The sequence below is a fragment of the Aquarana catesbeiana genome, linkage group LG09, assembly GCF_042186555.1.
Source record: "Aquarana catesbeiana isolate 2022-GZ linkage group LG09, ASM4218655v1, whole genome shotgun sequence".
Lineage (NCBI taxonomy): Eukaryota > Metazoa > Chordata > Amphibia > Anura > Ranidae > Aquarana > Aquarana catesbeiana.
Genome location: NC_133332.1, coordinates 212,356,813 through 212,384,503, shown reverse-complemented (window position 1 = coordinate 212,384,503; position 27,691 = coordinate 212,356,813). Strand labels below are relative to the sequence as shown.

At 43.9% G+C, this 27,691-nt stretch overlaps 1 protein-coding gene across 5 annotated transcripts in view; it reads left to right on the top strand.

Moving 5' to 3' along the window:
* The window catches only part of SNAPC4 (small nuclear RNA activating complex polypeptide 4), a 194,864-nt gene that overhangs the window by 153,329 nt on the left and 13,844 nt on the right, over positions 1 to 27,691 (top strand). For 3 of the 5 annotated variants that reach the window (XM_073599659.1, XM_073599658.1, XM_073599660.1), the window contains 3 exons: positions 3,142 to 3,264; positions 18,005 to 18,032; positions 18,534 to 20,806. In XM_073599659.1, coding sequence (XP_073455760.1) covers positions 3,142 to 3,264; positions 18,005 to 18,032; positions 18,534 to 20,806 — 2,424 coding nt within the window. The remainder of the gene's footprint in view (positions 1 to 3,141; positions 3,265 to 18,004; positions 18,033 to 18,533; positions 20,807 to 27,691) is intronic. The other 2 variants (XM_073599662.1, XM_073599663.1) reach the window with 1 other exon arrangement.

Below are 27,691 nucleotides of genomic sequence, written 5' to 3'. Positions count from 1 at the left end.
GGGGTGCAGAAGTGAAATGTGGTGGGGGGGAGATAGGCTGTGGATGGGAGTGCAGAGGTGATTGTTGACTGGGGGTGTAAGCTGTGGATAGGGGGGTTTGCAGAGGTGACATGTTGACAGAGGTTAAAAGGGGAATTGTGGATGGGGGGAGGGGACTGCGCATGGTAATGTGAATTGTGAAATGTGGGTGCGGAGGGGGTGAGCTGGCTGTGGATGGAGGGGGGGTGAACTGTGGAGAGGGTGAGCTGTGAGGGGGGGAGGTGAACTGTGGAGTGGGTGAGGGGGGAGGTGAACTGTGGAGAGGGTGAGCTGTGGGGGGGGGGGGTGTGAGCTGTGGACGAGAGAAGAGGAGGTATGAGTGAGAATGAGCGTGAGAATGGAGTGAGCTGTAGAGAGAGGGTGAGCTGAGGGGGGGGGACTGTGGAGAGGGGGGAGAGGGTGAGCTGTGGACGAGAGAAGAGAAGGTAACCTGTGGGTGAAGGGAGGGGGGTGAGCTGTAGAGGGGGGGGAACATTGGAGAGGGGGGAGAGGGTGAACTGTGGAGAGGAAGGGGGAGAGGGTGAGCTGTGGGGGGAGGTGAACTGTGGAGAGAGTGAGCTGTGGGGGGATGCAGGGCCGTCTTTTCGCATGGGCGCGCTAGGCAGTTGCCCAGGGGCCCCGCTTGCCTGGGGGGCCCCACCTGCCCAGCGACCCCAGCCAAGCCTCAGTCATACCTCCCAACAGTCCCGGATTGACCTACAGCAGTGTGCACATCCAGTACAGCCTGGGATTGGCTAGCAAGTCAGCTGGATGTGCACTGTGCAGCCCCAATGACAGACTGCACCTGTCAAAACGAGAGTGTGATGTCGGGTAGGGGCGGGACTGCTACCCAGACCCGACCCTCTGTCAAACCAGTGCATATCGAAAGAGCCGGTGACACAACACTGGCATTCATACATTCCTGACCAGGACAGAGTTGCAGAGAGTCAGGATGCTGTCTATTCCTCTCCCCCAGGGTTTTTTCAGCCTCCATTAGCCCTGCACTCACAGGCAGCTCCCCACTTTCACTTAAACACAGAAGCCTGGCTTCTGTAGTTGAAAGTGAAAGTAACAGCTCGGCTCTATCAACAACCTCTCTGCTCTGCACTAGAGTCGGACAAGTGAAAGGCATGTTCGAGGAGGGGGGTGAGCTGCCCCCTAATCCTTATCTCCTTCCTGCTCCAGGAGTCCAGGAGCTGAAAATACCCAGTGCACTGAAAGGAGAAGGAAGCTGTGGCTGCACTGGATAGAAGACATCTACAGAAAGGTGCTACTTTTACAAAAGTGTGTGGTGTGTGTGTGTGTGTGTGTGTGTGTAATGTATATTTGTGTGTGTGGCGTGTGTGTGTAATGTATATATGTGTGTGTGTGTGTAATGTATATATATGTGTGTGTGTGTGTGTGTAATGTATATATGTGTGTGTGTGTGTAATGTATATATATGTGTGTGTGTGTGTGTGTGTGTGTGTGTGTGTGTGTGTGTGTGTAGGTAGGGGGGTTCAGAGGGTATAGTTGAGGAGAAGGGCAACAGTGAGATGTGGATAGATGACTGCACTCTGTACCTAGCGCTCTTGAACCCTTAATGTATATATGTGTGTGTGTGTGTGTAATGTATATATGTGTGTGTGTGTGTGTGTAATGTATATGTGTGTGTGTGGTGTGTGTTATATATGTGTGTGTGTGTAGGTAGGGGGGTTCAGAGGGTATAGTTGAGGAGAAGGGCAACAGTGAGATGTGGATAGATGACTGCACTCTGTACCTAGCGCTCTTGAACCCTTGCACTTTGTACGTAACGCACTCCAGAACCATGCACTGTGCCTAACACTCTCCTGTACTCTGTACATAACACACGCCAAAACTCTGCACTCTGTATATAGCACTCTCCCGAGCCCTGAACTCTGTACATAACGCACTCCTGAATCCTTCCACACTTTGTGTAATGCACACTTCCATAGTTTATGCAAAATCATTTGTAATGGAAGCTTTTTATTCTTATTTTTTATGACTGTGCTGGTGTTTTTGTATACATCAGTGAGAATCTTGTGCGATCAGTCCCGATATCAGTAAGCGACTCAGCGGCGTGCAGTGTGAGTCAGCTGTCACTGTGAAGAACGGAGACGATGCTTTCTGTGTAGTTCCGGCTCGTCACAGGCGGAGTGATATGAAATGCACTCCGCCTGTGACAGATACAGGAAGCATCGGCTCTGCTCTCTACTGCAGCCGCATGCTTCCTGTCACAATTCCGCGCCTCAGAGGAGCCAGGCAGCAGCACACACGCCAGCATTATTACCCACCAGCACCAGCAGCACCAGAGTGTGAGTGTGTACATTTATATATATATTTATTTTGTTTTTTTAGTTGTATGATTTAGTGGTGAAAATTATTAGTGCCCGGGCCCCCCCAAGTTTTGACCGTAATACCTTGTGTCCCCCTTATATATCAATCTTAGAGTTGCCACTAGTTCGAGGAAGTAATTAGTGCTTTTGTACTGTCCCATTTCAAGCTGTAATTTCTTGTTTTTCAATTTCTTGCTATTCAAGCTCGTGTTATATTGTCCAAACGTTGTGTTAATGTTTAAACACTGATTTTGTTGGAAGTACCAATAAATATATCATTATTGATCATGTGCATTTTTATTCTCGTGCGTGATTGTGTAGACAGGGCCCCAGTGCACTGTATTGCCCGGGGGCCTATAATGCTCTTAAGATGGCACTGGGGGGGTGAACTGTGGACGAGAGAATAAAAGGTAACTAGAGGGAGGAGGGGGTGAGCTGTGGAGGGGGGGGGGGGGGGGGGGGTAGTGGAGCTGGGGGGGGGGGGGGGGGGTGAACTGAGAAGAGAAGGTAAGCTGTGCATGGAGGGAAAGGTAACCTGTGTGGGGGGCGGGTGAGCTGTGGACGAGAGAAGAGAAGGTGACCTGTGGACAGGGAGGGAGAAGGTAAAGAACACTTTACTTCTGTTTCCCAAGGAATGGCGGTATTGGGGGCATGGGTAGGGGTGGGGTTGGGGGGGTGAGGGGGCGGGGAGTTGACTGGGGAGGGTGGGTTTTTCTGAGAAAAAAAGCCCTGGTGCCATATAAATACCTGAAGTAAATTAATAAGTTAACCTTTTGCTTCATTTCAGTTTTTTCAGATAGATGCAGAAGGCTGTCTGCAGATGATCCAGCAGCGGAAATGTGAAGAATCTGAGTTTTTCAAGAGAGTCAAAAACACTACAACGAAAACGGCCAGAAAAGTGTCAGGCTCGGTAAGCAAAGGCACACATCAGAAAAATAAAAGCCATGTCAGAAGCACACCTGTTTACCTATATAACAGATGGATATCTTAAGCCAGCTGTAGATGGTTTGAATCTCAGTCGGTTCAGCAGGGACTGCATGAAATTCGAACCATCTCTCTGTCTATAAGTTGATCTATTGATTGCCTTAGGTACATCCAGCATGCTGGATTTTACATGCAATTACTGCCAGCGGCTATAACTGCTAGCTATAATCACTGTGTTTTCCTAGCTGGGATGGATCCCTGTGCACCCCTGCTGGGAGAACACAATAGCTCTGCGGGAGGGATTCATCAACATTGACCGACGTGTTCTACCCGTGGTTGCGGGTAGGAAATTTGCATCATCTATGGCCTAGCTTAGACTGTCCTTTCCCCAGGGACATTTTGTGTATGTAGAGTAATTCATGAGGATTTTATTAGCCTTTCTAGCTAGCACATATTTTGAGCAATTATTGCAGTTTTGTGTTTTCCATTTTTTTTTTTTTTTTACGTGACTTTTACATTCTTTTAAATTATTTTATGTTGTATTAACCACTTCAGCTCCGGAAGATTTTACCCCCTTAATAACCAAACTCTCATGTTTTTTCCTTGTCAAAAGTATTTTATTAAGTACAAAGACTAAGTACAATTAACAGTAAGGAAGCCCTTTTGCTCTTATTCAGAGGTAAAATCATTTGTAGTAAGATAAAACAAGACAATGTATGATGAATGAAAAAAGAAGAGAGAAAGGAAAAAAAATTAAAATCTTGGAATACTATTTCCAGTTCGAAGTAAAAGATTTAAAAATATTGCAAATTCTACAAAGACAATTGCCTTATTTTATTTCTAGGCAATCAAAAAGATTATTATCTAAATACAAATTGGAGCTTCAAAATCATAAAAGAGGGTAGTATACAGAAAAAGAGTGAAGAGGAAGTAAAAAGGGAAAGAAAGAGAAAGTAAAGAAGTCTGCCAGGCCGAGAGCCACTGCTACAACCAGAGCTAGAATGGCTTAAAATATATGTCTTATTGTTTGAGCTACCATGGCAGCAGCACATTATTGTCAAGGGTTGGCATGGTATATGTAATCCAAGGCTGCCAAATTGCTTCAAATCTAGGGATTGTGTCCATTTCAGTAGCTATCATCTTGGTATGAGTCATAAAATAATTCATCTTCGCTTTTGCTTTGTTTATAACTAATGTTGGTGATCTCCAAGCCTTTGCTGAAGTCTGTTTAGCTGCTATGAACAGTTGCACTAATAGTTTAAACTGGATATGCGTTATGAATTCAGGTTTCAAGTTGAGTAATGCCGTTGCTGGATCAAAAGGAACTGTTTTCCCATAGCGATTTTAAATATTTCCCTGAGCTAATGGACCTGACCACCACATGTGAAAATATGTGCCCAAATCTGAACATCCTTGGAAACATTGTGCCGACTAATTCTGTAAATATTTTGCTACTCTGGCTGGAACCAGGTACCATCTTGTCATCACTTTATAATTAGCCTCAACCGCCAATATGTTAGGGGAGGCTGTTTTTATCGTAGACCATTTTTGGTTCCAGTCCGAAATATCCAGTGTATGTTCTAAATCCTCCTCCCATTTCCGGATATAGGGTGGATCATTTTGACTTGAATGGACCAGTAAATGAGAGTATACTGTGGATATTAAGCTTCTAGCATGGGGATCATTCTTACATACGTTTTCAAAACTGGACATATGTGTTAATGGGGATGTAGTGTTTACTAAAGGTGTAAAAAATGTTTTAATTTGGAGTTATCTAAATAATTCCGTCTGCAGTAAACCATATTTTTCACAGAGGGTTGAAAAAGGGAGACATGACGAGGAATGTACAAATTTATACATATTTAGAACGTTTCGGGATGTCCATTGTAAGAGAGATTTAGGGGATACCCACGCTGGATAGAAGGCAGGATTTTTATAAAACGACAGTAACAGGTTATGTAAAGATTGTAGTTGATTGCTTTTTTTTAATCTATCCCAAAGGGATACATAATGTTTGGTTATGGGATTCCTTAGGTCTTTGCGGTCTTTTGATGAGATCCAGAATAAGTTAGATATTGGAATAGGATTGCACTCTGTGGCTTCAATTGATACCCATAGTGGGGTTTCTTGATATGCATGGTATTTAGTAAGACTTGCTATATGTGCAGCCCTATAGTAATATGCAAATTTAGGACAACCTAGGCCTCCATTTAGCTTGGGGAGATAAAATGTGTATAACTGTATTCTCGGTTTGGAGGAGCCCCATATAAATGACGATACTTTTCTTTGTATTGTTCTCAAGTGATAAGCTGGGATCGGAATTGGTAGTACTCTAAATAAGTAGAGTAGTTTAACTCTCATGATTTTTCACCTTAATGCATCCTATTTAGGGGGTTGAAAGATCCCACCAGTATCAATAAAAAGGTCTCTAAGGTTGGAGCAATGCTCCGCCTTGCAGTAGCACTCTGCTCTATGCATCCCCTCCATGCAAAACTCCCTCTGTTACTGGCAAAAGCTTTAGCTTTTGACCTGGTTTTACTGTCTGAACATAAGAGGGCATATGCCTCCTCAATGATGTAGCGCCCGTATGACAGTTGTCTCCAAACTGGGGCCCGGGGGCCAGTTGCGGTTCTTGGAGAAATATTTTTATACACTGATTCCAACAATGGGACATAATCCCCCCCCCCACTGACACCAATGCTGAGGGGCACAATTCCTCCCAATGACATCAATAATTGGGTACAATCCCTCTCAATGACACCAACGAAGGGGCTCAATTCCTCCCACTGACACCAAAGATGGGGCATTGTTTATTTCCACTGCCATCGGGACCTTTTCTACTCCCAATGGCCACAGTCCAGCCTCCTTTAAGTCTGAAAAACAGTAAACCGACCCTCTGTTTAGAAAGTTTGGTGACCCCTGATTTATGACATTATATAGGCACACAAACACATGCACACTACAGACTGCACACTACTCCATAATTAATGTAAAGCCTTTTTTTTATATTTATTTTTTATGCCAAAACACATGGTACTGACAGGAACAGTAACACTAAAACTGACACCAATACTAATGCTGACACTACTGATCAGGTCCTGTAAATTTTTATTAAAATATGCAGTAATTTTTTCTCTCCTACAGAACATCCTGACACTGAAGTAAAGCATCTCTAATGCCGCGTACACACGAGCGGACTTTCCGGCAGACTTGATCCGGCGGACTGGACTCCGTCGGACAATTCAGTCGTGTGTGGGCTCCAGTGGACTTTTTTTCCCCAAAAGTCCGACTGACCTAGAAATAAAACATGTTTCAAAACTTTCCGATGGACTCGAGTGCGGTCGAAAAATCTGCTAGTCTGTATGCTAGTCCGAAGGACTAAAACCGACGCTAGGGCAGCTATTGGCTACTGGCTATCAACTTCCTTATTTTAGTCCGGTGTACGTCATCACGTACGAATTCGTCGGACTTTGGTGTGATCGTGTGTAGGCAAGTCCGTTCGTTAGGAAAGTCCGTCGGAAGTCTGCCGAAAGTCCGTCAGATAGACCGTCGGACCAGTCTGGTCGAAAAGTCCGCTTGTGTGTACGCGGCATTATCCTTACACAAACTATCTCTGTCTCCTTACAGACGTTCTGAGGAGAAAGAGAAATGCATGGGAGGCATTTTTACAGGCATTACAAGGAATATGTGTGTGTGTAATAATATTATTTATATATATATATATATATATATATATATATATATATATATTGTGCATACAGTCAGGTCCATAAATATTAGGACATCAACACAATTCTAATCTTTTTGGCTCTATACACCACCACAATGGATTTGAAATGAAACGAGCTTTAACTGCAGACTTTCAGCTTTAATTTGTGGGTATTTACATCCAAATCGGGTGAACAGTGTAGGACTCCCACTTTTTAAGGCACCGAAAGTAATGGAACAATTGGCTGCTCAGCTGTTCCATGGCCAGGTGTGTGTTTATTCCCTCATTATCCCATTTACAAGGAGCAGATAAAAGGTTGAGAGTTCATTTTAAGTTTACTATTTGCATTTGGAATCTGTTGCTGTCAACTCTCAATATGAGATCCAAGAGCGGTCACTATCAGTGAAGCAAGCCATCATTAGGCTGAAAAAACAAAACTAACCCATCAGAGAGATAGCAAAAACATTAGGTGTGGCCAAAACAACTGTTTGGAACATCTCTAAAAAGAAAGAACGCACCGGTGAGCTCAGCAACACCAAAAGACCCGGAAGACCACGGAAAACAACTGTGGGTGACCGAAGTATTCTTTCCCTGGTGAAGAAAACACCCTTCACAACAGTTGGCCAGATCAAGAACACTCTCCAGGAGGTAGGTGTATGTGTGTCAAAGTCAACAATCAAGAGAAGACTTCACCACAGTGAATACAGAGGGTTCACCACAAGATGTAAATCATTGGTGAGCCTCAAAAACAGGAAGGCCAGATTAGAGTTTGCCAAACAACATCTAAAAAATCCTTCACAGTTCTGGAACAACATCCTATGGACAGATGAGACCAAGATCAACTTGTACCAGAATGATGGGAAGAGAAAAGAAGAGTATGGAGAAGGAAAGGAACTGCTCATGATCTAAAGCATACCACCTCATCAGTGAAGCATGGTGGTGGTAGTGTCATGGCGTGGGCATGTATGGCTGCCAATGGAACTGGTTCTCTTGTATTTATTGATGATGTGACTGCTGACAAAAGCAGCAGGATGAATTGTGAAGTGTTTCGGGCAATATTATCTACTCATATTCAGCAAAATGCTTCAGAACTCATTGGACGGCGTTTCACAGTGCAGATGGACAATGACCCGAAGCATACTGCGAAAGCAACCAAAGAGTTTTTTAAGGGAAAGAAGTGGAATGTTATGCGATGGCCAAGTCAGTCACCTGACTTGAATCCGATTGAGCATGAAGACAAAACTAAAGGGAAAGTTCCCCAAGAACAAGCAGGAACTGAAGACGGTTGCAGTAGAGGCCTGGCAGAGCATCACCAGGGATGAAACCCAGCGTCTGGTGATGTCTATGCGTTCCAGACTTCAGGCTGTAATTGACTGCAAAGGATTTGCAACCAAGTATTAAAAAGTGAAAGTTTGATGGATGATTGTTAATCTTTCCCATTACTTTTGGTCCCTTAAAAAGTGGGAGTCACATATACAAACTGTTGTAATTCCTACACCGTTCACCCGATTTGGATGTAAATACCCTCAAATTAAAGCTGAAAGTCTGCAGTTAAAGCACATCTTGTTCGTTTCATTTCAAATCCATTGTGGTGGTGTATAGAGCCAAAAAGATTAGAATTGTGTAGTTGTCCCAATATTTATGGACCTGACTGTATATGTATGTGTATATATAGTTAGAACCCCTGTCAAGTATTCTTTTGCTTAGTTCCACCGGGGAACTTTCTGCCTGTGTTTGTCTGATACAAATCAAGCAAGTTTTTTGGAAATCCAGAGTGCGACCATTTCTTTATTTTAGTTCCACTGGGGAGACTTCCCTTCATTCCCTGTAACAGACGCAACAAAGTACAGAGATTTCCACAAGGGAAGAAAAATCCTCTCTGGTTGTCACATGAGCAGGTGTCCCCATTAAATAATTTCTCCTCACCACCTGTGCCTTTGACAACTGGGGAAAAAAAAAAAAAACTAAGGCCTCTTTCTCACGGGGCGGATCAGTGATGATCCGCCCCGTGAACATCCGCTGGCTCAGCGGGGATCGCTCCGCCGATCCCCGCTGAGCAGGAAGATGACAGGTGCATCGCTGCACACTGTGCAGCGGCGGACCTGTCAGAGCGCCGCTCTCCCCTATGGGGGATCGGGTGATGACGGACCGTAGTGTCCGTTGTCACCCGATCCGAAAACGGATGGAAAAGTAGGTTTTTCCTCCGTTACACTTTTCGGATCGGAGCGGGGTCGGATGTCAGCGGACATGTCACCGCTGACATCCGACGCTCCATAGGGATGAATGTATGTCCGTTTTTCATCCGAAAACGGAAGGATGAAAAACGGACATACGGATCGTCCATGTGAAAGAGGCCTAACAATGCTTCTGTCTCTTCTTCATTTGATCCAAAATGAACCCCCTATTCCTTTGAATAATGTCTAGGGAACTCATTTCAACTTTTGCTCTTTTTGTGTCTGAGCTGCAGAGAATGCTATGCAGATGTAATTATCCCTGGAATTTGGCTGCAGGCTAATACATATAACGGGACTACTGTTCTTCAAATGGTTGCATAGTCCATTTGCAAAACCCATGTCAGATGTTTGCATTTTTCACAGGTTCCCTTCTCAAATGTGCACAGCCCTGCACACACTTTATGAGCTCAGCCATGTGTTATGAAGTCTGTTCCTACCAGCTACAAGCCAACATGTGGCAGGGTGGGCAGTCCTGTTCACATCTAGTATACAAAATGTTGCATCGTACATTGCTGAACGAACAGTTTTTCATTTTGTGTTTATTTTAATGTAAACCATGTACCCTACAGGCGGATTCTACCATTTACTTGCAGAAATTTCAGATTGTGTTGGAATCTGCAAAATGCAAGAGTTTACTAAAAATACATTAAGGTTCAGAATGGTTCACACATATACAAAAATTTGCTGATATGGAGGAACTCCTCCACCAAGCAAGAAACACACCCACTAAGTTCCAGAAAACCTAGTCTTACTGGCAGCGTTTTAGAACAATGAACGGCTATATTAAATGCTTGACTTAAATTCGTCTGCTTACACCCCTAACCAGAGGGTGAGGGAAAAGGCAGGAACTCCTGTCCCTATCCACCATTATCCTTTTACCCTTTCCCACATTTGGCCATTCTGGGCCATACACTTATACACTTCTGACCTATGCATACACCCCCGCTAATGTGCGATACCACCTACCTCCAACCTGTGGACCCCTAAAACCATTTAACGACACCCAAACACCAAAGCCTTACATGCCGAGTTTCCATGAGCATTTGGTGACACCCCCCTTTTACAGTACCATGTATTACAAACTGCTACCATGAAGCTATAGTGTGTCCGGATTGAAGTGCTTGGTGTGATATACTGTAGATTCACTCACCTCATTGGACGTAGGCATGGCATCTTCAGAGATCCATTCCTTGTACACTGATATTTGACTTTAATTCTTTGATACAATGAGGAATAGGTAATTAATACTTTTTTTTTTGTAGTTGATACCATATGCTACATTATCACTTATGTCATGTTCAATACCTTGTATTTGCATTTGACAAAGCTTTTGAAAAAAAAAAAAATTACGTAAAGGTTTATACCTAGCTAGAATCAGATTGTGTGAGGTAGTACAGCAAAATGGCAGTATGTTTCATTTTAGGCACCAGAAACCTGATGCAAGATAGTTCTCTCTGTAGGTCTTTTCTTTTCCAATAATTTTTATTGAAAATTGTACATATTAAATTCCAAGGCAAAAGATTGTTTACATGAGATAGGTATTTCTGTATACAAAGTGATTTCTTAAGGTACTGGAGGTATGGGCAAAATGATATATTCCAACAAATGTACTTGTATTTTTTATCTCTATATACTACAACATAATAAACTACGAGAAAAAATCTGTAACACGCAAAAAAAAGAAGAAAGGGTTAGCACATTTTTGGATCCCTGTCCTCTGTAGGTCTTTTAATGTTGAAAAGAGCTAGAGAAGAAACAAGATCCCCATAACCTCAACCCGATCCTTAGGCAGATCTTGCCACTTAAAGAAGAGGGCCACCCTAAAATAAAAAAGTGCATCAATATATAAAAAAAATTTGAAAAAAAAAAACAATTTTAACTTACCTGAAACCCCTGTTGCTAGGCAGTCTTCCTAATCTGCCTCTTCCTATTCCGCGGCGCTTCCACCTCTTTGGCAAGCGGCCCCGTTGCCTTCTGGGACATGTGTGTGTTCCAGAAACCAACGGGGCCATTCACAAAGTGCCGTGCGTCTCGCGCATGTGCAGTAGGAAACTGTTAGTGAAGCCGCAAGGCTCCACTGCCTGTTTCCCTTAGTTAGGATGGTGGCGCTGGCAGCTGATCCGATGGACGGATCGGCCTCGGGGGGCCGACATTGCGGGCTCGCTGGACAGGTAAGTGTCCTTATTAAGAGTCAGCAGCTACAGTGTTTGTAGCTGCTGACTTTAAAAAAAAAAAAAAAAACAGCCGGAACACCACTTTAACCTTCCCCTCATCCAACCCTAAGCAGAGCAAAGGAAAGGATTTCCTTTAAGGGTGGCCCCACCAGTAGCATATAATCGCTTTTCCTTCACTTTCTACCACTTTAGCCACTGGGAGCAGAGAAACTATCCCTTACCTCTGGGTATGAGGAGCATGAAACTCGCCTTCTTTCCTTCCCACATGACAGCGTTGAAACCTGGTGGTAGACTCCAGCAGCCTGCACTGTCATGTGTGGGTGGAGAGAGCAAGCTCAGCCTTGTGTAAGCGCAAGCTGTGATGTGGGGTTTGCACGTTGTTTCCTTTCTTTGTTACCGTGTGCTCTATTCAGCTGCCAGAAGCAAAGCAAGTAGTAAGTATATGCAGTTTGTGTGGCCAGCATTTCTTTATAATTTTAGATAAGGTTCTACTGTTTTGCAGGGGGGGGGGGCAGTGTTTAACCAGTCCTGCTATTAAAACCAAATGACGTTTGAGGAACAGTTAAACATGTGTAGCATATGGGGCGTGGCCTGAAGCGGCATGGAATAGGACGCTGAGACGCTGAGCTCCGCCGGACACCTATCCTTTCCTGCATATCCTGCCGACATCACCGCATCCAGACGCCCCAAAAGCATCACCCCACACGGGGCAAGCGTAAGCAACATGTCACCGCCAAAAAAAACGGCCACCACGACAGCCAAGCTGGATCAGTATCGCCATCAGGAGCGGAACTCCCCAGGCCAAGATGGCGGCGCCGCGAGGAGAGCGGAGACGGCAGTGAATGCAGACACCAACAAGGTATTAGAAGCAATCACTGTTTGTCAGGAAGCTATTGCTACATGCCAATCCTCCCTCACAGCCAGAATAGAGGAGGTTAAAATGGACATCTCCTTAGTGAGACAGGATTTCCAGAAGCTCAGGGAGAGGGTCACAGAAACGGAAACTAGGATTAGCATGATGGAGGACTCCCTCCCCCCTCTCCAGCATTCTAGCGAGGCCATGCAGGCACAGGTGAACCAGCTCCTACAGAAACAAGATGACCTTGAAAATAGAATCAGGAGGTGCAACCTCAGATTCATAGGCCTCCCAGAAGGGGTAGAAGGAAGGGACCCCCCGGAGTTCTTGGAAACTTTATTATGTGACACATACGGCAGAGCAGCATTCTCCTCTACATTTACCGTCGAACGTGCACACCGCATGTCAGGCAGACCCCCACCAGTGGGCGCACCACCTCGCACCTTTATCGCCAAATTCCTGAACTACAGGGACAGGGATAACATATTACGTCTCAGTCGTGAAAAAGGCAATATCCCCTTCGGCAATAAAACGATAGCTGTCTTCCCAGATTTTTCTGCAGAAGTACAAAGAAAGCGCAAGACCTTCATGGAAGCGAAGCGCCGCCTACGTATTAAAAATATCAAATATGCAATGCTCTTTCCAGCCCGGTTGCGAGTGGAAGGAGAAAACAGAGCCCATTTCTTTGAGGATCCTGAGGAAGCCATTGCGTGGCTGGAACGAAGAGATACATAGAGGCTTATTCGTAGGATGACCCTGCCTAATTCGTGCTAGTAAGATGGGGCAATAGACTGCATGTGGACATTGCTCTCTGCTATATTTGCCCTGAAGCGGTAAAAACTTTGCACACGACTCACTAACACTAGATATCGGTAAGGCCCTCTGTGTATGTGTGCCGCTTGGATGGTTATTGATGCGACAGAGGCCAGTTAAGCATACACGTTATTCCCCTGTTTGTGAAGATATACCTGGACAAAAAGCTTGTAGAGAGACAGGATGCACAAAAGGCATGTCTGGAGTGAAATCCTAATCCCTTTACTTTTTTTATAATTTTTATTTTATTTTATATATTTTTTAAGCTATACCTCTCCGCGGGAGAAAGGCTATTGGCTAATGGGCTCACTGCAGTAAGTGGGCTCAGTTCTACAATATGCTCTGTTATGCAGCGAAGTTTCGCCCTATCATATCCAACCCAAGATGGATTGCAACACGTGACGTCATACAGTTTGTAATTGCTGCCATCGCGGAGATAAGGATTACTCTCGCTGCCCTGGCAGCACTAGCAATTTTCTTTACTCTTTTTGTTCACCACACTCTTTGTGCAGGTTGGACGATGTTCATGCCATGTTGGCAGTTATGGGGGAAAGCCCGCACCAGTTGGGGAATGTGCTGGGCAGGGAGGGGGGATAGTAATATATACCACAATGTAAGACGAAACCCCTATATTTGGCTTGATATGCTTGTATTACGCTGGCTACCAGACGCTGAAAATACAGTATTGTACCCTATTGTGTATTTGACCATGTTAAATCTCAAACAATATTTAGTGGTGGATGGAAGTCATGGAGCTCAATATTTCAAATATCTTACCATATGGCTGCTCTGACATTTCTCACGTGGAATGTACGTGGGGTGAGAGATCCAATTAAAAGGTCTGCGGTATTCGCTTTACTCAAACAGCAACGAGCAGATGTAATGGTTTTGGTAGAGACACATGCTGAGGGCTCTGTTCAAAGAGCGCTCAAACGCCCTTGGTTGGGATGGACATACCATTCTGTGCACACCACACATTCCAGAGGAGTTTCCATCCTTATTGCCAAACACACCCAGTTTGAGCTCCATGGCTTAATATCGGATCCACAAGGTCGATATGTTTTTTTAAAAGCTAAGCTATATGGTGAAATGATCTTACTAATGGCATTCTATATACCCCCACCATTTCAGACCTCCATTCTTGTAGAAGGGTTTAATTTTATGGCCTTACACCCTAACATACCAGCGATGTGGTTGGGTGATTTCAATAATGTTTTGGACCCTGCACTAGATAGAATGACTAACCCCTCTATACCTAACGCCCCTCAGCATCTAACAAGATTTGCAAGATTATTGCAGGATTTTGGTTTGGTGGACGCGTGGAGATGCAGGAACCCCTCGTCCCGGGTGTATTCGTGCTTCTCCGCGTCCCACCGCACTATGTCTCGTATAGATTTAATACTGATTTCTAGAACACTCCTTCCCAAATTGATAGATGCAGGTTTTTCTCCTAGATCATTATCTGACCACTGCCCATGTTGGGTTAAACTCTCCATCCATCATAATAGACCTCCATTCTCTTGGAGACTAAACCCTTTTTGGCTAACCCTTGTTCCAGCAGATGATGATCTCTCCTCACACTGGTCACAGTTTTTTGAGACCAATGAGGGCTCAGCGTCCCCTCAGTCTGGGAAGCTTTCAAGAAGCACGCTCGTATGACACTTACCACTCACATTAACAAAATAAAGCGTTCCTCTGGGGCAGCTATTACTGTGGCCACCGAGAATCTGCTTTTAGCCGAAAAGGCATTTACAGAAGACCCCACTCCAGATAAGGCAAACAATCTCAAACTTTGCTCTAGGGTCACTGATCAACTTTTGTACGAAAAATCTAAAAGAAAACTTTTTTTCCAAAAACAAAAGTTATTTGAGCAAGGGGAAAGAACAGGCAAACTGCTAGCTTATCTTGTAAACCACGAAGACAGACCCCCAGTCGTAATATCACTTTATTCCCCCGACGGCACTCTTATGACAGAACCGAACCAAGTCACAACAATGTTTCAAGACTTCTTTACTACACTTTATACTTCCAAGGCCCCAACGGATAATACGTTAATGGAAGCTTTTTTAGATTATATTATTATCCCCCACCTAACGGAAGCTCAAATAGAGATTTTAGAGGCCCCATTGACAGCAGAGGAAATCACCAAAGCCATTGCGGAATTCCCCAAAGCTAAGGCCCCTGGTTCCGATGGACTACCAGTAGAGTTCTACTCCTCTTATTTAGAAATACTTGTTCCCCGACTGCTAAAACTGTACAACTCTATCTTTAATAGCTCTGACTTACCAGCGTCTATGCGGGAAGCTACAATAGTACTAATTCCCAAACCCGGCAAGGACCCGCACCTTCCGGAGTCTTATCGCCCTATTTCCTTGTTACAGGTGGATGTAAAAATAATAGCAAAAATACTAGCCATGCGCCTAAATACAGTTATATTGTCCCTAATACACGAAGACCAGGCTGGCTTTATGCCAGGGCGAAATACATCTTTTAACCTCCGCAGATTGTTTATCAATCTACAAGCAACACATGACAATCCAGGGTCCAGAGTGGTTGTGGCTCTGGACACAGCCAAAGCATTCGACTCCGTCGAGTGGAACTATCTCTGGACCTGCCTAGCCCGTTTTGGATTTGGTCCCAGATTTATAAAATGGGTCCAACTCCTCTATCAAAACCCAGTCGCAAGAGTAGTGGCAAATGGCTGGCCATCTGATCAATTTTCCCTATTTAGAGGCACGCGACAGGGATGCCCTCTGTCGCCATTGTTATACGCCCTGGCAGCAGAACCATTGGCAATTGCGATACGAGCACACCCGGGTATAGTGGGACTCCGGAGGGGCGAGGTAGTGGAAAAAATCAGCACATACGCGGATGATACTCTACTGTACCTGGACGACACACAGGAATCCTTGCCAATAGCCTTAGACCTGATAAAACGCTTCGGAATATTCTCTGGCTTAAGGATTAATTGGGATAAATCCCAAATACTCCCTCTAGATAGCTTCCCACTAAACCGAGACAGGACCACACTTGCCTTGCAGAAAGTAGACAAAATAAAATACCTAGGAATACAAACAACCCGGGATTCATCAGACTATATCTCCCTCAACATAACACCACTGATCGATATGATTAAACAGAAAACACAGATATGGGCGCGTCTTCCACTTGGAGTGACGGGTCGAATTAACCTAATAAAAATGGTCCTACTACCAAAAATTCTATACATGATTTGGCATTCACCTGTATACCTGATACTCAGACACTTTAAAGCAATGGAAACTCTACTCAAGCCGTTCGTCTGGGGTAATTCTAGGCACAAACTCCCTTGGCAAAAGTTGAAGAACCCTACTGACCTTGCTGGACTGGCACTTCCTGACTTCAACATGTACTACCTCGCATCCCAGCTTTCACAAATTTTCCACATTGACAAAATAGACCGGAACAGATTTTTATTTCTTTTATGCCCAAAATGGATACAACAGACTCTAGACCCATTACTATCAATGATGGGGGGGAGAGCTGGTGAGGGCTTGGGAACGGACCGTAGTTCTTTACTATACCAATATAAGAAAATCTGGGATATAGCATCAAAAAAACTTTCTATTGAATCACCGAACATTTATACTCCCATATGGCACAATGAGTCCCTCTCAGAGTTTAGACGCATGCAGGACACCGAGATATGGAGTGCTAGAGGAATAATATACTTGACACACATAATAAATAATGGGAAATTGAAAACATTTGAAACTCTAAAATCGGAATTTGCATTACCCAACTCCATGTTTTTTAGATACATACAACTAAGGCATGCTTTTCACGCACAATACCCCACAGATGAACTCACCCTAAAAGACAACTCATTAATGGCCGCTATAAAATTCCCAGATCCCAAAAAAATGATCTCTCAATTCTATGCCATGTTAACTACTCCACAGGCAACTGTTCAAGCATATGCTCTGAAAACTAAATGGGAAGATGAAATAGGTGCTATTGAAGACGATGAGTGGAGTGATGCATTAGATACATGTAAATTAGTATCCCCTAAAATATCAGACCGGCTCACTCAGATTTTCATCACACACAAATCATACCTCACGCCGCTTAGGATTTCAAGATACAAGAGGAACCAATCTGCTAACTGCCCAATGTGTAACAATGCCGCAGGCACTTTCTTTCACCTAATATGGCATTGCCCTAAGATCCAACAGTTTTGGTCTCAGGTTATAAAATTCCTACATGATACCATGGGTTCGCCCATCACACTACAACCAAAACCGTGCTTATTGGGAATTTTTCCCGACCCGGAAATTAACAAATTTATCAAAATATTCTTACATGAATCTCTCTTCTCAGCTCGTAAGGTAATAGCCAAAGTATGGATGAGACCCACGCCACCAGAATTTTCACAGTGGGTGCTAGAAATAAATAATTCTCTGCCATATAAGAAAATAATTTACTCCCATAGAGGATGCCCTACCAAATATGAAAAAGTGTGGGAGAGGTGGCTCAGCTCCCCAGATACCTGCATCGACAGGATCTAGACTGCCCTGCTATACGGGCCGTACATCTACGGTACTCCTGTTCTTGATTGGGGTCCCTACACTACACTGTATTACAAATTGAGGTCATGATAGATAAATGGAGTCAAAATAACATAACAGAATGTATACGATACCAACTTGAATGTCTTACTCGATATGATATTTACACGGGGGAAAAGTTTTTTTTTTTATTTGTGTTCACATATTAAGCTTTATATATTGAATGTAATGTATGTCAGGATTTCATACTGTATGTAATCTCCTTTATTTGTTCAATAAACAGAATTTTACAAAGTAAAAAAAACATGTGTAGCATATGCAGCTAAAATTACTATTTTGTTCTTTATATCTCTTTTGCACTAGAGTTTATTACATTTGTTCTGATTTTTGTAGGCTCCCTTGTCGCCAAAGAGCATTCTGGGTATGTATGCATTTCTTATTTATACATATATGTCACTAGTGAGAGGCAGAGACACAAGTGTATAGCTTGCAGAGCCATATGGTGGAGAGCTACCTTATCTGGTGACCAAGTGGTCCTCTGTTAAAATCAAGCTATTTGTAGCTACCACTTAATTGCACATAAAAAATAAACTTCAACTTGTTGACAAATCCCAGTGTAATAGAGGCAGTTCTTTCCTCTTTCATAATACAAGTGAATAGGAAGTTAACAGGGCCTGCCATTCATCTTTATATTGAACGTGTTGCACGAGAAGCAGATGCTGGTTCTGGTGATGCAGGGGATTTCTTATTGCCCAATGCTCAGAGACACATCAGCCTGTCTGTGGCTAGCTGTAGTCTACAAGAGATTCTTATCTTTTCACATTGTTGGAGAAAAAAATAAATGTATGTACAGCCCAAATCTATATTTTTCCAGTAAGACAAATAGACCATTCTTATATTTGCTGTATTCTTTTAATTGCAGTACAATCTTTTAACGACCAGAAGCCCGATCCTGTGATTTCCCAAATGACAACAGAAATTGCATTGCAATCGCCACCCCCACAGAAATGCCGCCGTTCCAAATCCAAATTTACCAGAGTGAGATCTGATGTGCCAGCCCCTAAGCTGAAAACAGTCTCTGAATTGCTAAGAGAAAAAAGAATGCAAAAAAAAATTGCCACCAAAACTGTTCAAAGCACCTCAGTATTGTCTGGAAATATCCTGGTTCCACCACAAATCCAACAGTCTGTGAACCCAACAGTACGACCTCAGACTATGGTGCTGCCTGTGTCTCCAACTACTTCACAAAATAACTCCTGGCCCATTAGGCCCTTTTCTCCTATGCCAACATGCCAGGTTGTAACAAACAATGCTTCTTCCAATCAGATGTCACTAGTCAGTGGTGGACCTATTAGCAGACTAGTGGCAGGCCCTACAGGAAATGTGCCAGTTCCCCAAAATGCTAATGTTCAAAGAAATGTTCAGAATAGGCTATCGGTGCCACCATCGCCTCAGCCATTGCCTAATCAAGTAATCAGAGCAGTGTTCCCTGCACCAAACCTCAGTGCACTTCCCATGACTATTCTGATTACTCCACAGGGTTTGATTTCAATCCCAACTCAAGCTCTACCAACTTTAACCCAGCAGTCGGCAAACCAGAGCCCCCAAATTGTAAGCACAACATTGAATACTGCAGCCACTGGGGCTTTTGTAACAGAATCATCTAACAGTAGCGTCACAAATGCACCATCAAATAGTTTGTATGTTCCAGCCCAATCTTTGCCTGCCACCACTAGCTCCAAAACAGAACAAAGCATTGTAACATCTTCTTCCATTGTTAACTGCCCTCAAGCATCTGCCACTCAATTGACAATGCTTGTCCCATGTGAAACATCTAGGAAGCCATCCCAAATCTTGCCTGCTGTTACCAGTCACTTAAGTAAAGACTGCACTGTAGTGGCCTCTTCGGTTGGAAGTCTACCACAAATGTTTGATTCTCATTTTCCAACAATTGCCCCAATCGAAGTTTCCAAGATGTCATCTGTTGCCGTACCTACTATTACAAGTTCTTTAAGCCATGAAGATGTGGCTACCACCTCTGTTAGCAGTCCATTAGTGCCTGGAGCACTAATGTCTACACCTGCCCCATCTGATTTTTCAAAGATGCTATCCCAAACTTTGCCTCCCACTACAAGTTCCTTAAGACAAGAAGGCACTGAGATGAATGCCTTAGTTGAAAGCCAACCACAGCTGACTGATTCTTGTTTGCCAACTCTTACGCCATCCAGTGTGTCTAAGGTGCCAGGTCATATTTTGCCTGCTGTTACAAGCTCTTTAACACAGGTAGACACAACAGTCTTTTCACAGGATGTGAGCTCAAAAAAGGAGCCCTGTTCACATTTGCCGATACTTGCCCTATCCCAGGCTTCTGCAGTGCTATCTCAGAGGGTGCCTGTTGTTACAAGCTCCTCAAGACAGGAAGGCACTTCTGTGGCATCTTCAGTTACAAGCCAAACCCAGCTGGAAAGCACTTGTTTGTCAAAAGTTGCCCTTGCTCCAGGGCTTCCTGACAAGGCAAGTCAGCTTAAACTCACGCCGCAAAAATATCCTATTGTTAAAATAGCCAAACTTTTGCCAACAAATCTTTCCAGAGAGGAAGCAGCAAATGTGACAAGTGATCCACAGCACAATCCTGCACCAAATATCTCTAAGCAGATCACAAACTCTCAAAAGAAGATTTTAGATTTGAAACTGATCTCTTTAGAAGAAGAGACAAGCGTGAAAGAATGGCTTCAGGGAAAGCAAGGGGTGGAAGCACCAAAGCAAAAAATGACAATTCCTTATTTGCCTCCTTCTATCTGCACTCTCAAAACTTTTTCAAGACTTCTGTTGGAGAAAAAAACGTTGGAAGAGAACGCTTTTAAATTGCTGCCCTTTTCAGATATCACAGGGGTTAGCTCACCTCAAATGCAAGCCACTGTCCGTGATATGGTGGAAGAGAGGCTTAAGGACAATTTGGCCTACCAGCTTATCAAACAGCGTTTCCTCTCTGCGTTTACCATACCTGGGTTCCTAGCTGTTCTCCCACCAACTCATGTTAGTAGTAAGCAGGAGGACAGTGATGAGGAAATCGAGGATTTAATGAATAGTGAAACGACAAAGGTTGAGGTTACACGTAAGGGGAATCATGCTGCTGCAGAAGGAGATTCATCGGGCAGTATATCTGAAAGGGACACACCAATGCTTGCAGAACAGGTAGGATTAAAGGTATTTTCTACTTTACTTGAAACATAAAAAAAATGAGTGCCAAGGTCTGCAGGATTCAGATTTTCATGGTTGTCCCTTTTTGGTGTTTCTTCTTCTTGATTTAATACTTGCTTTTTTTACTTAGTAAACCCAGAACCTGCATTCACTATATCGATATCTGGTCTCCCACAGTACACAGAACATGGGAATACAATTATTTTAGTAAACATAAACCGATAAATATCTTTTCTCATCAGCAGAATATAGCAGCCTTGTGACTTGTATCAGTTCCTAGTAAAGCTTGTAGGAGGCGTTTCCATAGTTACATAGTTGGTAAGATTGAAAAAAGACACAAGTCCATCAAGTCCAACCTGTGTTTGTGTGTGTGTGCGCTTTTTTGTCAATATTACATTGTATATACCTGTAAGTTATGGTCGTTTAGGTGCATATCTAATAGTTTTTTAAATGACCTTTGCTCCCTGCTGAAACCACTGCTTGTGGAAGAGAATTCCACATTCTTACCGTAAAGAACCTCCTACGCAGTTTCCAGTTAAATCACTTTTCCTCTAATTATAGTGAATGGTCACGAGTCTTTTTAAATGCCCTTTCGCAGAAAAGTTTTATCCCTATTGTGGGGTCACCAGTACGGTATTTGTACATTGAAATCATATCCCCTCTCAAGCATCTCTTCTCCAGGGAGAATAAGTTCAGTGCTCGTAATCTTTCCTCGTAACGAAGATCCTCTAGTCCCTTTTATTAGCTATGTTGCCCTTCTCTGTACTCTCTCCATTTTCAGCACATCCTTCCTGAGGACTGGTGTCCAGAACTGGACAGCATACTCCAGGTGCGGCCGGACCAATGTCTTGTAAAGTGGTAGAATTATCGTTTTTATCTTTGGAGTTAATTCCCTTTTTAATGCATGCCAATATTCTATTGGCTTTGTTTGCAGCATCTGCTAGGACCCTCAGGTCCTTTTCCATCCTAGATTCCCCCAGAGGTTCTCCCCCTAGTGAGTAGATTGCATTCATGTTTTTGCCACCTAAATGCATTATTTTACATTTTTCTACATTAAACCTCATTTGCCATGTAGCTGCCCACCCCATTACTTTGTTCAGATTTTCTTGCAAGGTTTCCACATCCTGCAGAGAAGCTATTTCCCTGCTTAGCTTAGTATGGTCTTCAAATACTGAGATTGAGCTGCTTATCCCATCCTCCAGGTCATTTAGAAATAAATTAAATAGGATTGGTCCCAGGACAGAGCCCTGAGGGACCCCACTTTCCACAATGGACCATTCTGAGTACTCCCTATTTAGTACTCCCTATATAGTTCTTCGCCTGGCAGCTAGGGGCGTCACTCTGCTCCAGCAATGCTGGCCCATGACTGGTTTCACCAATGTCATGCAACGGGGTGTATTTATTGGGATGTTCAGGCTCAGGATCGGCCACCCTGGCACTTTTTCCTCTACCCTTCCTGACTGTCACCCATCTACTCTTCTCTGGTGCCGGCACAACTTTGTCTCCGCCCGCCTCTGTGCTGGCTCCTGCCGGGTACGTTCCCAGCTCTCCTTTGGGATGGAGATTATTTTCAATGTTACCAGTTGCTTCCCTAGATTCAGAACCTGGGCTTCCAGGGAATCAATGTGCTTACATTTTGCACAGCAGAATTAGCCCTCAATTAGATGATCAAGGAAGGTATACATGCCGCAATATGTACACCGGGTCACATCTCCATCACTGCTGGTCATCGTACCTACTAATTTAATGGGGATTGGAAATTATGCTCTGTCCAATGAACTAACAACTAGCTTGCTGACACTAATACTCAACAATACAGTACACAGGCACTCATACATAGGTACTTGGTGCACTCGGTACTCGCAGCACTCATGCACTCGGTGCACTCGGTACTCGCAGCACTCGTGCACTCGGTACTCGCAGCACTCGTGCACTCGGTACTCGCAGCACTCGTGCACTCGGTACTCGCAGCACTCGTGCACTCGGTACTCGCAGCACTCGGTACTCGCAGCACTCGTGCACTCAGTACTCGCAGCCAGTGTTAATTTTAGTCTTGGGACTAAAATGGCATTTTAGTTTTAGTCCCATTTTAGTCTTCTGCAATTGTTTTAGTTTTAGTCGTATTTAGTCGACTAAATTTCCAGTACATTTTAGTCGACTAAAATGTCCTACGTTTTAGTCAACTCCAGTACATGTCAGTAATTGCAATTTAGTTTTAGTCATAGTCTTTTGACTAAAATGGCATTTTAGCCTTAGGACTAAAATGGCTTTTAGTTTTAGTCATATTTTAGTCCTCTCAATTGTTTTAATTTTAGTCGACTAAATTAACACTGCTCGCAGCACTCGGGTACTCGCAGCACTCCTGCACTCGGGTACTCGCAGCACTCCTGCACTCGGGTACTCGCAGCACTCCTGCACTCGGGTACTCGCAGCACTCCTGCACTCGGGTACTCGCAGCACTCCTGCACTCGGGTACTCGCAGCACTCGCTCCTGAACCCTGCACTCTGAGCGCAACGCACTCCTGAACCCTGCACTCTTTTGTAGCGCTTATGTTATTTTAGTTCTGTGTAAAAATATTTTATTAAAAAAAAAAAGGTTGGGCTCCCTGTAGTAGATCTCCATCTCTTGAAGGTTGCCTACCCCTGCTTTACTGCATTTACAGACTGATTTTACTGTTGTGAGTTTAGTAACCTTTTCATCTTGATTTAGTACTTTCAGTCCTACATATCTTGGTTATTAATAGCCATGTTCTGTTTTAGTGCCATGTTTGTTACGTTGGGAATCCTGCATGGGTGCTTCTGATAGGCTCAATTTGCCCCTCCCCTTGTCTCTCCTCCTTCAGTCACTCACAGCTTTTCTCCTCCTGTGCCTTTGATCTCTTCACTTTCCTTTATTTGTCCTGCTGACTCACCATTAGTCATGCTCCACATCCTCCCTCAGTTTTACAGTTTTTCTTCCCCCTCTGTCGTCTTCCATGAACATCTTTTGCAGTTATACCCTGTTCATCCGCAATATTTCCTACAGCTCTGCCACCTCAACAGCTTAAGGTTCTCATTAGTCGCACAAAAGGAGACCCCAGCCAAGTGTGCAGTTGGTGCTTAGTGTCTCAGACAGAAATGAAGGTGACTGTCTGAAGAGGCAGCGTGAACACTTGAAATTTTTTAATCGATCATAAGCCTCTTGATTATTTTCTGACTGGACAAATCCAATAAGCAATGCATGGGTTAATTTATGCAGCACAGGTCTTCCAATGTTTGGTCTGTAACCTCGGCAGACAGACAGTTTTCCCTCCCCATATTGGTTCATTCATAAACTATAGAAGCATTGCTGTTACAGAGCTTCTTAGAACTCAATAGTGACCTAATTACGACTCCCATTGCTTTATTAAAGCAGTAGAAGTCATATTTTGCCTTCCCTGGTTTCATCATTCTCCCTCATCAACATGCTAATATTTTTTTTAATAAGATATTTTTGGTTTTATTACAAACCTTATTTTAAACCCAGGGCTTATCACTGTGTCTCTTTGATTTGCTATGCAAAGTAGGTAGGTCATTGCTGGTTGGAGGGACTGGCAGGGTGCTGTTCATAGCTTCCTGAAAACACTGCAGCACCCTCCCTTGGTACTCTTCTCAATAACTCTCTCAGCAATGATGACTCTTGGTAGGAGTTATGCAAATATCAGCATGCTTTGATGGGTGTATGTCAGTCTGAAGGAGTGGACATTTCTAGGCACACTACATTTGCATACTGTCCACCCACCATAAGTAAGGCAGCCCATAAAGAAGTAGTTTTTTTTTTTTTTTTTCAACCAACGTGTTAAATGAAAAAAAATGACCTGATTTCCCCCATCCACACATTTTGAGGTGGATTGGGGAATCCTTCCACTGAGTTATTATATTCTGACATTGGGGAGTCTTCCCTGCCTTGAGAATACACTGATCAACACCTCAGGCTATAGCAGCTAAAATCCAACAGGACAGTTGTACAGATGTCAATCGATAGATCAGCTTCTGTACAATCACAGTGCCACATGGATCAAAATTTGTCTGGTCCCTGCTGAACCACCTGAATTTCGATGCATGTTTGGCCAGCCTAACACCCACATGAGATGCTGAGCCTCCATTGGAAACCCAATGAATGAAAAGGGTTGGCAGGGGATAGTCAGGCTGGAAAGGAAAGGGCCTGCTCTTGCTGCATGTCCCATAGTTATGAAATGAGGCAGGCTACTATCGTATTTGCTGCAGCTTCTTATGTACACTGTAAAAAGCTCACAATGTTCAGTGAAGTTAAGCAATTTCAGTACAGCTGAGCATGCACAACTGTGCAAGGCCATTGAGTTCCAGGTTCTACAGATCATTTTTGTACATATTTATATGTATCCTCAAAACTGAGACAATGTCAAGGAAGTCAACACCATCCCAGGCAGTGTCATTGTATTGGTGTCACCTGTTCAGTGGATGTATGATGTGTGTGGTTTGAATAATCACCTTGTACTGCTCAAAGGTGCTGTTGTGAGACGTCACTATGTAATGGTTTTGTACTGGATTGTACTATTGTATCCTGAATAGGTATGATAAGTATGCTGCCTTGAAGTCTACCTAAAATAATCAATAAAAAAAAGAAATTGGACATTGGTAAATCCTTGCTTCCTAAAAATGATGTGGTGCCTTTTGGGTGTCAGGGGATACAGGGCAGTATTCCAACATAACGACCCTAAACACACCTCCAAGATGACCACTGCCTTGCTAAAGAAGCTGATGGTAAAGATGATGGACTGACCAAGCATGTCTTCAGAACTAAACCCTATTGAGCATCTATGGGGGCATCCTCAAATGCAAGGTGGAGGAGCTCAAGGTCTCTAATATCCACCAGCTCCGTGATGTCATCATGGAGGAGTGGAAGAGGACTCCAGTGGCAACCTGTGGAGCTCTGGTGAACTCCATGCCCAAGAGGGTTAAGGCAGTGCTGGAAAATAATGGTGACCACACAAAATATTGATACTTTGGGCCCAATTTGGGCATTTTTACTTAATCCGACCGTGTGTACGGGGCATTACTCTTGTGAGATACTGTATATTAAACACTTCAATACAGGGCATCTTCACCCCCTTCCTGCCCAGGCCAATTTTCAGTTTTCAGCGCTGTCGCCTTTTTGAATGACAATTGCACGGTCATACAACACTGTGCCCAAAATAATTTTTTTTCCCCCACAAATAGAGCTTTATTTTGGTGGTATTTGATCACCTCTGCGGTTTTTATTTTTTGTTCTATAAACAAAAGAAGAGTGACAAGTTTATAAAAAAAAATCTATTTTTTACTTTTTGCTATAATATCCCAATTTAAAAAAATAAATAAATTTCTCAGTTTAGGCCGTTATGTACTCTTCTACATATTTTTGGTTAAAAACAAAAACGCAATCTGCTATTTTTATCGTAACTGTGACATTGCGGCGGACACATCGGACACTTTTGACACTATTTTGGGACCATTCACATTTATAAAGCGATCAGTGCTATAAAAATGCACTGATTACTGTATAAATGTCACTAGCAGGGAAGGTGTTAACACTAGGGGGCGATCAAGGAGTTAAATGCATTACCTAGGGGGTGATTCTAACTGTAGGGGGAGGGGACTCGCAAGGGTAGACCGATCAGTGTTCCTCTGTACTGGGAACACTCGATCGGTCTCCTCTCCCCTGACAGGACGTGGATTTGTGTGTTTACACACACACAGATCCACGTCCCGGCTCTGTTACCTGCAATCGTGGGTGCCCGGCGACATCGCGGCCGCCGGGCATGCGCACCGGCTCCCGAGTGATGAGGCGGGCGCGCGCGCCCCCTAGATGGCCGGAAATTCCAGGACGTCGTATGACGCCCACCGAGGATGGTAGATCCCTCCTGCAGATGTCATTTGACTATAGTCGGGGTAGGAAGTGGTTAAGGGTGGTGGGGGAATATAAATCTTTTATATTTATAGCACTATCCCCGAAGGAGCCACTTAAAGTGATTGTAATGCCGCGTACACACGGTCGGACTTTTCGTCTACAAAAGTCCGACAGCCTGTCCGACAGACTTCCGACGTACCTTCGGCGGACTTGCGGCAGACTTTCTTACGAACGGACTTGCCTACACACGACCACACAAAAGTCCGACGGATTCGTACGTGATGACGTACACCGGACTAAAATAAGGAAGTTCATAGCCAGTAGCCAATAGCTGCCCTAGCATGGGTTTTTGTCCGTCGGACTAGCACACAGACGAGCGGATTTCGGGGTCCGTCGTACTTACGACGTAAAGATTTGAAGCATGTTTCAAATCTAAAGTCCGTCGGATTTGAGGCTAAAAAAGTCCGTTGAAAGTCCGGAGAAGCCCACACACGATCGGATTACCAGCCAGCTTTAGTCCGTCAGCGTCCGTTGGACTTTTGTAGACGAAAAGTCCGACCGTGTGTACGCGGCATAAAGGTTAGTTTTTTTTTTTTTTAAATAACAAACATATTATACCTACCTGCTGTGTGCAAGGGTTTTGCACAGGTCAGCCCCGATCCTCCTCTTCATTGGGTGCCCCCACGGAGACTTGCATTCCCTGGGGGCACCCATGCGGGTGTGCTCACGAGTCCCGCTGCTTCGTCCATTGACACAGCCAATGGCTCCTGCTGCTATCAATCTATCCAATTAGGGCAGAGACGCGCTGGAACGATTAGGCTCAGGTAAGAAAAAGGGGGGCTCTGGGGGGCAGCTGCAGCACAGAATGTTTTTCACCTTAAAGCATACTCCTTTTATGTATAATTGGTTCCGCACTCTGCCTTTCAACCCCTCTGGCACACCTGGCAATAGTGTAAGTGCAAGGAACAGTGAAAAACACACATGTTAAATTGTTT